General features: G+C 59.0%; 1 protein-coding gene across 1 annotated transcript in view; it reads left to right on the forward strand.

The window, feature by feature from the left end:
* Positions 1–10,240, forward strand: part of DNAH2 (dynein axonemal heavy chain 2) — a 79,186-nt gene that overhangs the window by 40,741 nt on the left and 28,205 nt on the right. Inside the window, exons 35-51 of the mRNA XM_044921585.1 lie at positions 7–187; positions 802–929; positions 1,204–1,356; positions 1,626–1,751; positions 2,442–2,660; positions 2,880–2,997; positions 3,184–3,320; positions 3,805–3,942; positions 4,030–4,188; positions 6,673–6,825; positions 6,956–7,047; positions 7,338–7,536; positions 7,640–7,864; positions 8,624–8,728; positions 9,441–9,629; positions 9,718–9,803; positions 9,937–10,067. Coding sequence (XP_044777520.1) covers positions 7–187; positions 802–929; positions 1,204–1,356; positions 1,626–1,751; positions 2,442–2,660; positions 2,880–2,997; positions 3,184–3,320; positions 3,805–3,942; positions 4,030–4,188; positions 6,673–6,825; positions 6,956–7,047; positions 7,338–7,536; positions 7,640–7,864; positions 8,624–8,728; positions 9,441–9,629; positions 9,718–9,803; positions 9,937–10,067 — 2,539 coding nt within the window. The remainder of the gene's footprint in view (positions 1–6; positions 188–801; positions 930–1,203; positions 1,357–1,625; positions 1,752–2,441; positions 2,661–2,879; positions 2,998–3,183; positions 3,321–3,804; positions 3,943–4,029; positions 4,189–6,672; positions 6,826–6,955; positions 7,048–7,337; positions 7,537–7,639; positions 7,865–8,623; positions 8,729–9,440; positions 9,630–9,717; positions 9,804–9,936; positions 10,068–10,240) is intronic.

Consider the following 10,240-nt stretch of genomic DNA (forward strand, 5'->3'; position numbering starts at 1 on the left):
CCACAGACCGGCGCCTGGGGCTGCTTTGACGAGTTTAACCGCATCAACGTGGAGGTGCTGTCCGTGGTGGCCCAGCAGATCCTGTCCATCCTGTCCGCCCTGGCCGCCAGCCTCACCCGCTTCTACTTCGAGGGCTTTGAAATAAACCTGGTGTGGTCCTGTGGGATCTTCATCACCATGAACCCCGGTACGGGGCGGGGACGAGGACGGGGCGTCCAGGGCCGATAGCCCTTCGCCCCCTCCCCCTTCCAGGCCAGCGTGTTCAGCCCAAGTGAGGGGGGCGAGAGAGACAGCACAGCGCGAGGGAAGGATAAATGTCCGGCTTTCTGGGAGAACGGGAGGCAGTCTTACTGTCCACCCCAAGTGGGTCAATAACTGCTGTGTGTCTATACATGCCCGGTCCTTTGGGATGCTTCGCTGTCTTCTCCCGCTGGGCCAGCTCCCCGAGTCCTGGTCTGTCTGCCATCCCCTTTGCAGGAGAAATGGGACTCTTCCCAGAAAGCAGGCCCTGGGCTCTCTCGTTACTGTTCCCCGGGAGCGGCTGGGGGAGGGTCTGCGGGGAGAGCAGGACAGGGCTCAGGTACTGAGAGAGAGACAGAAGGGATCTGGATCAGGACCCCCACGGAAGGAGAGGACCACAGGTAGGAGAGAGGGGCGGGAGCTGAGCCGAGGAGCAGAGAGCGTGTGGCTGGAGCTGGGGAGACTGGGGGGCGAGCCAGGGTTGGGGAGAATGGGGCTGAGAATGGGCAATGGGTCCTCGGGGAGCGGCCTGGGTTCTAAATAGACGGTGCTGTTTTCCAGGCTATGCCGGCCGCACGGAGCTGCCAGATAACCTGAAATCCATGTTCCGTCCCGTTACCATGGTGGTGCCTGATTCCACTCTTATCGCAGAGATCATCCTCTTCGGGGAGGGCTTCGGCAGCTGCAAGGTATGCCTATCACGTCTTGTCGCTAACGCTCTGACGTCCCTTCCGTGACGAGCCCCCGGACAGAGGCACCCCGAGGGACGTGGCCTTGCGGTCAGTAGGGTGTGGAGGCCTCTCCCCTGGGAGGTGCCTGGTCCGTGTCGGCACCGTTCCCAGCATCTTCTCGTTAGGATTGTCCCCAGAGCCAGCCTGGCCGCCTCGGGGCTCAGGCCCAGCCGCGTGTGTGTCGCTGTCCCTGCGTGAGGCCGGGCTTTCCTCCTCGGTTTTCCTTCCCCAGATCCTGGCCAAGAAGGTGTGCACCCTGTACTCACTGGCTGTGCAGCAGCTGTCCAGGCAGGACCATTACGACTTTGGCCTGCGCGCCCTCACCTCCCTCCTGCGCTATGCGGGCAAGAAGCGCCGCGTGCAGCCGGATCTGTCCGATGAGGAGGTAGGTCGAGGACACGGCCCTTGGGCCCGAACCTCCAGGGTCCCTGGTCCTCCCCGCCTCCACTGAAGCTTTTCAGCTCCTGTGCCCGGGCTGGGACCCCCGCCCCGCTGCCTGTCCCCTGCGCCACCCGGTGTCCTGCTGACGGCTCGCTCGGCCATCCGCATTGGTCTTGCCTCCTGCCCCTCAGCCCTTTGGACGGGGCGGGGGGGTTCGAGTGGGCGCCCGGGGCCCGGCTCCTGAGGCCGGAGGCTCCCTCGTTTCCCGGCCAGGTTTTGCTGCTCTCGATGCGAGACATGAACATCGCCAAGCTCACCTCAGTCGACGTGCCGCTCTTCAATGCCATCGTGCAAGACCTGTTCCCCAACATCGAGCTGCCCGTCATTGACTACGGCAAGGTACTCGTCCTCGCTGCTCCCGCCGACCTCACCCACGCACGCAGAGCCGTCCCCGGGCTGTGACTGTTTGCAGGACAGCCGACCTCACCGGGCTTCCTTGTCCATGGAACGGCCTGGACCTATTCAGACACTGCACTGTCCCGCCACAGCCCCCCGCTCCTGAGCGGCGGGCCTCTGGCTCTATGGAGCCCTCAGAGCCCCTCCTGCCTCCTCGCCTCTCCTCCCGCTGGAGCTGCTGTTGCCTCAGAGCAGTGGCGTGGGAGGGGCGGGCCGGAGGATTCTAGGAAGGACAGGAATTTTCTTCTCCGGAGGAGTGACCGTTCAGTTACCCTGAATGATCCCTTCACTTGAAACCCCTGGAATGTTAGATAGAAATACGTCTTTGTAAATGCATCGCTAGAAAGAAAGAAAGAATTCGGGGGGTGGGGGTGGGGGGCGGAAGCAGGGAGACCATATGACAACCTGCCACGGAAAGCGCCCTCATGGCTCCCATTTAGCAGAGGAGGCCACTGAGGCCCGGAGCAGTCCCTTCCCCAGGGTCCCCGGGGCCTCGCAGCTCTGCAGCGGCCAGCTCCTGAGTGAGCGACGGCCGGAGCGCGGGGGCCCTGGTGCCACGTCCGGCAGCCTGAGCGTGACCCCCCAGGCGGCAGCGGGGCTTACGGGCCTCCCGCTGTCTGTCGCCCCCCTCAGCTGCGGGACGTCATCGAGCAGGAGATCCACGACATGGGCCTGCAGAGCACACGGTTCACCCTCACCAAGGTCATCCAGCTGTACGAGACCAAGAACTCCCGCCACTCCACCATGATCGTGGGCTGCACGGGCAGTGGCAAGACCACCTCGTGGCGCATCCTCCAGGCCTCCCTGTCCTCCTTGTGCTGCGCTGGAGAGCCCAACTTCAACATTGTCAGGGTGCGGACTGGGGACGGGGGAGCGCCTGCCGGAGACCAGCGGGACGGGTGCGCAGTGCGGGCCAGGAGGGCAGGGCTGGGGCCCGGGGGGCCTGGGGGAGACCAGAGACCCAGGGCAAATACAGACACCTGGAAACAAAGGGGGCGACGTGAACCTAATGGAGATCTTGGCACTGGCGTCTGCCTGCAGCTCGAAAATCCCCTCCTGTGTCCCTTTTAGGAGTTCCCCTTGAACCCGAAGGCGTTGTCCCTGGGGGAGCTGTATGGGGAATATGACCTCAACACGAACGAGTGGACAGATGGTGTCCTGTCCAGTGTCATGCGGACGGCGTGTGCAGGTGCCCACGTCGGGGGGCGGGTGGGCAGTCTGGGGGTGGAAAGCCCATGTCTGGGAGGAAAATGCCTGGGGCATGCTGAGGTACGAGGAGGAGGAGGAGGTGCGTGCTCACAACCCCGAGGAGCTGAGCGTGAAGGGAGGTCTGGCAAGAAAGTTGTAGCTTCCTGACCATCCTCCTCCTACCAAGATGAGAAGCCGGATGAGAAGTGGATCCTTTTCGATGGCCCCGTGGACACACTGTGGATCGAGAGCATGAACTCGGTCATGGACGACAACAAAGTCCTGACCCTCATCAACGGGGAGCGCATCGCGATGCCCGAGCAGGTGCAGACCCTGTGGAGTGGGGGGCCAGGGGGCACGCGGCAGGGCTCGGGGGGCCGGGGCACCGCCAGATGAGGAGCTTCTGTGGGAGAGGTGAGGAGGAGGATGCCTGGATTCGGGGAGACCTGTGTCCGAGGGAAGAATGCCGGGTCTACTGTGGGTGTGGGGAAGAGCGGCCAGTGCACACTGGGTCAGCCCTCCTCCGCCTGGCCTCTGCCGACCGCCTTCCCCCTACGCCCGGGCTCCCGGGTTCCCAGGCTGCGAAGCCCAGCCTTTCCCATCCACTCAGTGCGAGCGAGAGAGTGGTTTTCCATAAGCTTAACCTCGAGTAAGCCCTAAATTCTTTTTAAAAAGCATGTCATTTGTAAGCTTTATGTCATTGTGCATCGGGCCATGCTTGGTGCTCGGATGGAGACACTTGGGGGCACCGGGGTGCCGAGTGTTTCTCCCGACGGGGGTCGGCAGCTCTGACCAAGTGTGTCCTCAGGTGTCTCTCCTGTTCGAAGTGGAGAACTTGGCCGTAGCCTCCCCCGCCACTGTGTCTCGCTGCGGGATGGTCTACACCGACTACACTGACCTGGGCTGGAAGCCCTATGTGCAGAGCTGGCTGGAGAAGAGACCGAAGGTGCGAGGGGAGCTGAGGAGTGGGGGAGTGAGCCACCTGGCCTACGGGGCAGAGAGCGAGGCAGAGCCCCTTGTCGTTTGACTCCAGGCCGAGGCAGAACCCCTTCAGCGCATGTTTGAGAAGTTCATTAACAAGATGCTGGCCTTCAAGAAGGACTATTGCAACGAGTTGGTGCCCCTCCCGGAATACAGCGGGATCATCTCCCTCTGCAAGCTCTACTCGGCCCTGGCCACGCCGGAGAACGGGGTGAGGAGGGGCCGGAGCAGGGCCAGGGTGGCATGGGCTTGTGCCCCGCGGGGACAACCCGAGCGAAACCGTGTGCCTGAGACACGGTCTGAACACAGACGTGAGTGGAGCAGGGGCCCCAAGGGGAGGCCTCACTGACCGCGGTGTGGGTGCGCTTGCGCGTGTGTACATGGGGTGGGATGCCGCACTCAGGACTCTCCATCGCTACAGTGCACAATCAAGTCTTACGCTCATTTCCCACCGTAGTTTGGGAGCTGAGGATAGTTCCTTTGGTTCCTCATTTCTCCATCCTTTCAAAATATTTATATTAAATTTTGGTATATAGGAGGCCTTCGTATACCATTTCTGCTGGAAGGAGCTCCCAGCCTAATCTGATGAGGGGGTTTTACAAATTTTCAGATTGAACCTTCGGCTCAGGTCATGATCCTGGGGCCCTGGGATCGAGTCCCGCGTCGTCAGGCTCCCTGCTCGGCGGGGAGCCTGCTTCTCCCTCTGCTTGTGCTCTCTCTCAAATAAATAAATAAATAAAATCTTCAAAAAAATTAAAAAAAAAGAAATTTTCAGATTGGTTGATACTGAAGAAAAATGTTTTTCGTTTAGAATTGTGGAGTGAGGACTAAAATTGGATATTTTTCTGTTGAGATTAAACCACCATCTAGCAATGATTCCGATTGTTTTTAAAGACATTGCCAGATAACCAAACCGCTAATATAAAGTTATAGGACAGTGAAGATCTCTAACAGTATACGTCATTCCTGGTCGAGTTAATATAAATGGAAACCCTGCAGATGAGCTTGCAAAGGTCACGGCCGGAACAAGGACAGTCGTATAGTCTCGGTGGCACACAGGTGCTGAGGAGGGTGGGCCGGTGGGGGCGGTGAAATGTGCTGTGTGCTGGGGTGAGCTGGAGGGGCAGACTAAGGACTCTGTGTTGAGTATGACGGACAGTAAAGTCTCAACCCAGTTTCCCACCTACCCCTGGTGACTGCGGATGATTCTAAGCCCAAGTCCAATATTCTGGATTGGACAGCATCTTGTGTGTCATGTTATCTGTAGTCCTCGGCATCTTAATGCAGAACCCATCCGCAAGAGCTCCCTGCTCACGGCCTGTGGCTGTTTCATGGGGCCGGTGAGAGATGGGGCGAACAACGCCACGTGCCCTCGGGGTAGGTGTTGAGAGCAGGAGTCTAAACGTGCTATTTCTGGGGGCGCCCGGCTGGCTCAGTCAGTGGAGCGTGAGACTCTTGATCTCAGGGTCATGAGTTCAAGCCCCATGTCGGGCGTGCAGCTTACTTAACAATAAATAAACATGCTGTTTCTGCCACGAACTTGGGACGTTGTCAAATTTAATTATTATTTTTTAAATTTCATGTTTAATTACACAAGTAATAGCTGAATCTAATGTCCTTTTTTTAAAAAAGGATTTTATTTATTTGAGAGAGAGGCACAAGAACGGGGTGAGGGGCAGAGGGAGAAGCAGACCCTGCCGAGCAGGGAGCCTGATGCAGGACTCGATCCCAGGACCCCGGGATCATGACCTGAGCTGAAGGCAGACGCTTCACCGACTGAGCCGCCCAGGTGCCCCTCTAATTTCCTTTCTAAAAATTAAAAATTTTCACATAAAGCTGAAGTCCTGTTGGGTCACCTCTCCCCTCCCAATCCTGGTCCGCTCCCTCTTCTACACGAGTAACTACTCTAGTGTGTCTGTGGTATCATCACAGACCTCTTAAGTACGTATTTACACGCAAGCCCATAGGTCGCCATAGAAAACGTATTTCAAAGCCGTATCGTGTCATGTACCACATTTGCAGTGTACTTACTGAGCAGCGGGATGGTCTTGGGTTCTGTATTGCTGTGTGTAGGTTAGTTTCATTGCTTTTAACCATTGTGTGCTCTTCTGCTGTGGAACACATAGTATTTTCCCATCCCTCTACTGGTGGACGTGTGGGTCATCTCCGAGTTTTTGCACTTACAAAGAAGTCACCACGAATGCCCCTGGACCTGTCCCCTTGAGCGCCCTTGGCACTTCCTCAGGGTAGACGTGGTGTGACCGCATCATGGCTGTGTCTTTTTTTTTTTTTTTAAGTTTTTTTTTTATTTGAGAGAGAGAGAGAGGGAGAGGGAGTGGGGGGAGGGGCAGAGGGAGAGTCTCAAGCAGACTCCCTGCTGAGCGTGGAGCCTGACGCGGGGCTCAATCGCAGGACCCTGAGATCACGACCTGAGCCGAAATCAGGAGTCGGCCACCCCACCGTGTCGGTGCCGTGTCTTTGTGATGCAGCAGAGATGAGACTCAGGGCAACTCTGAGCTACCAGAAGTTTCAGGTTTATCTGACTGTTTGATATTGAGCTTCATCTACAACCACATGGTTTTCTGAACAGAGCCAGGAAGGGGGGCGAACTCTAAGCCTTTGTGGCCATCTGCCAAAATAGATGCCCCGTTCGTCTCTTATAGAGCGAGGCTACTGCCCCTTCTCGTCCATCCAGGTGAACCCAGCCGACGGTGAAAACTACGTCTCCATGGTGGAGCTGACCTTTGTGTTCAGCATGATTTGGTCCATGTGCGCCTCCGTGGACGAGGAGGGACGCAAGAAGATGGACAGTTACCTCCGAGAGATGGAGGGCTCCTTTCCCAATAAGGTCGGGACCTGCAGCCCCGGCTGTGCTCGGTGTCCGGCCGCCTGGCTCCCCCACAGCAGTCTGGGAGCACCTCCGCTGGTGGGGAGAGCTAGCGAAGGCTTTTGTAGCCTCACACGCCTTCCCTCCTTAGGACACAGTGTATGAGTACTTCGTGGACCCCAAGATGCGCACCTGGACGTCATTTGAGAATAAGCTCCCTAAGAGTTGGCGCTACCCTCCCAAGTGAGAGCAGGGCCTGGGGCTGTGGTTGCTGGGAGATGTGGCCCGAAGCAGAAGTGAGCTGTGGCAGGGCGGGGGGGCTCCCAGACGGGGGGCGCCTCTGGAATGCAGGGAGCAGAATCTGGAGGGCCTGGGACAGGGTCCCTAAGGAGGAAGCAGGATGCCCGATCTCCAGGCCCCTCAGGAGGCAGGGCGGGTGATGTGTAAGGAAGATGCAGGTCGGGAGGCAGAGGGAAGCCAGTGTCGGGAAGTAGCAGCCCAGGCCCTTGGACAAGGCCTCCTTTCCTCCCCAGCTCCCCCTTCTATAAGATCATGGTGCCCACGGTCGACACTGTTCGCTACAACTACCTGGTGAGCGCCCTGGTGGCCAACCAGAACCCCGTCCTGCTGGTGGGTCCCGTGGGGACTGGAAAGACATCCATCGCCCAGAGCGTCCTCCAGTCCTTGCCCTCCAGCCAGTGGTCGGTGCTCATCGTCAACATGTCTGCGCAGGTGCGCTGTGGGACCCGGGGATCTGAGAGCCTCGCCGCACTCCTCTCGAACCCCGTGTTTCTCCTGGGAGGCCCCAGCATTCGTCCCATATCTCTTCCACCAGACCACATCCAACAACTTGCAGAGCATCATCGAGAGCAGGGTGGAGAAGCGAACCAAGGGCGTCTACGTGCCGTTCGGGGGCAAGAGCATGATCACCTTTATGGATGACCTAAACATGCCAGCAAAGGACACGTTTGGGTCCCAGCCCCCACTGGAGCTGATCCGCCTCTGGATCGACTACGGCTTCTGGTATGACCGCATGAAGCAGACCATCAAGTACATTCGAGTAAGCCTCCCGAGAAGTTGTTCTCCAGGCCTCTGTTTCCTGCCATGGAGGTTCGGTCCCCACTCCCTGGGGACCCCAGGAAAGAACCCTGGAATTCTGTGCTCCTCCCTACCCACACGCCCGGCTCCTGAATCCTCAGTCCCTATCGTTGACTCTCGTCAGTGTCTCTGCCCCATGCTCCCACTTCCACCCCTTCCCCAAGCTCACATGCCAACCCTGCCACCACGCAGAGTGGCCCAGGTGCCCAGGGTCCCCAACTCCCGTCCTGCATCCCCGCGTCCCCCCTGCCCTCCCAGCATCTCCCTCCAGTCGGGCTCTGCGCCCATGGGATTCTGAGCTCCTTGTTGGTTTCTTTCTCCCAAATGGATGGGCAGCAGCCCTTCCATCCTCATTGCTGGGGTGCCCGTCCATCTGGCCCTCAGAAACTCTACTAACACTGAGCGCATTCTTCTGTTTCTGGGGAAGAAAACGCGCGCGTGCGCACACACAGACGAAAAGAAGACAGAGCCTAGAAAATGTTCTTTCGCTGACCTGTATTTTCTATTTTGGGTACAGGGATCACAATGAAATAAAAACAAACATGTTACTTTGCTCATTCTCGAGGAAATGTCCCCGATCCCTCCCTTCCATTCACCTTCCCTCATTCCCTGTTCCTGCTCATCCTGGCCCCTCTCCCTATCCTCGCTCCCTTTACCCCCTCCCGTGCCCTGTCTCTTCCCTCTCTGGCCTGTCCCACCCCGTCCTGTCTCTGCTCCCCAGGACATGTTCCTGATGGCTGCCATGGGCCCCCCCGGGGGTGGACGGACTGTCATTTCCCCGAGGTTCCAGAGTCGCTTCAACATCATCAACATGACCTTCCCCACAGTGAGGGCGTAATGGGGACCCGGGGGGTGGGGGGGTGCTGTAAGAGGCAAAACCGACCATGTCCCCGAGGATGAGGGGGCAGATCGACGAGGGCCGGGGGGACCCCTGAGCAGAGGTGCGTGTGGGGGCCGTTATGCAGGGAGGGGGGCTGCTAGCGTGGGAGGCAAGTGTAGCTGGGGCTTGGGGAATGTGAAGCCCGATGCGGGGCAGAGAGCTCAGAGGGCCCGAGTAGACTGAGGAACGTAGATCCTGCTGCTGACAGCCAAGAGCAGCGCCAGGATTCGGGGAGCTGAGTGAGGCCCTCGGGGGCACCCCAGAAGCCTCAGTAATCAAGATAAAGCACATGTTAATGCGATGTCAAAGCAGCCGATGCCCACAGTTCACGATGAACAAAGACCACGGTGTTACATAAATCTACGGGATTGGCGCCGTGCGTTGCTGAGTGATATCAGAGCCCGAGCCAAAAGGAAACCGCGGCAATCCTGACCCATCTTTGTTTAAAACGTTGTTTATTTGTTCATCGTGCATATTCTGCATTCGTTTTGATTTTTGAATATCGCACAAACACATTATTTCTCTTGATTTTGTGGGGGGTTTTGGCGCTCCTTTAAAGTCGGCCTCCAAGATGAATGCCGGGCTGGCCTCACCGGGGTCCCAGCGCAGCCTGGCGGGCCAGGAGCCTGCGAAAGTGAGTGTAAGGGCCTATTCCTAGGAGTCCCAGATCATCCGAATATTTGGCACCATGATCAATCAGAAGCTTCAGGACTTCGAGGAGGAGGTGAAGCCCATTGGGAACGTGGTGACCGAGGCGACCTTGGACGTGTACAACACGGTGGTGCAGCGCTTCCTGCCCACGCCCGCCAAGATCCACTACCTCTTCAACCTCCGGGACATCTCCAAGGTGAGCCGCCCTCCCAGCCCAGCCTCCCCACCTCCCGCTCCAGCCTGGAGGGGACTCCCGCTGCCCACCGGCCACGCCCCTTCCGCAGGTGTTTCAGGGAATGCTCAGGGCCAACAAGGACTTCCACGACACCAAGTCCAGCATCACACGACTCTGGATCCACGAGTGTTTCAGGTGAGGTGCCCATGCCCCACCCGAGGCCGGACAGACGCCCCGGACAGACGCCAGACGCGGGCCTCCCGAGCCTGGCGCCCAGCCCCTGCCCGGCCCCTGCATTCCCGGGTCTCAGCCCACTCCCTCCCAACAGAGTCTTCTCGGACCGGCTGGTGGATGCAGCAGACATGGAGGCCTTCGTGGGCATCCTCAGCGACAAGCTCGGCTCCTTCTTTGACCTCACATTTCATAATCTCTGTCCCAGCAAGCGTTCTCCGATCTTCGGTGAGCTGGCGCTGCGGCCGGCTGCTACAGGCTGCGGGTGTGGGAGGGGGGCCGGGGCCCTTGCGGGGGGGGGGGGGGGGCGGGGGGGGGGGGGGCGCCGGAAAAATTGGCCCCCCTCCCCCCCGCCCCGGGGGCCCCTGGGGGGCGGCCCGGGGGGGGGCGGGGCCGCGCCC

Source organism: Neomonachus schauinslandi, chromosome 15, assembly GCF_002201575.2.
Source record: "Neomonachus schauinslandi chromosome 15, ASM220157v2, whole genome shotgun sequence".
Taxonomy (NCBI): Eukaryota; Metazoa; Chordata; class Mammalia; order Carnivora; family Phocidae; genus Neomonachus; species Neomonachus schauinslandi.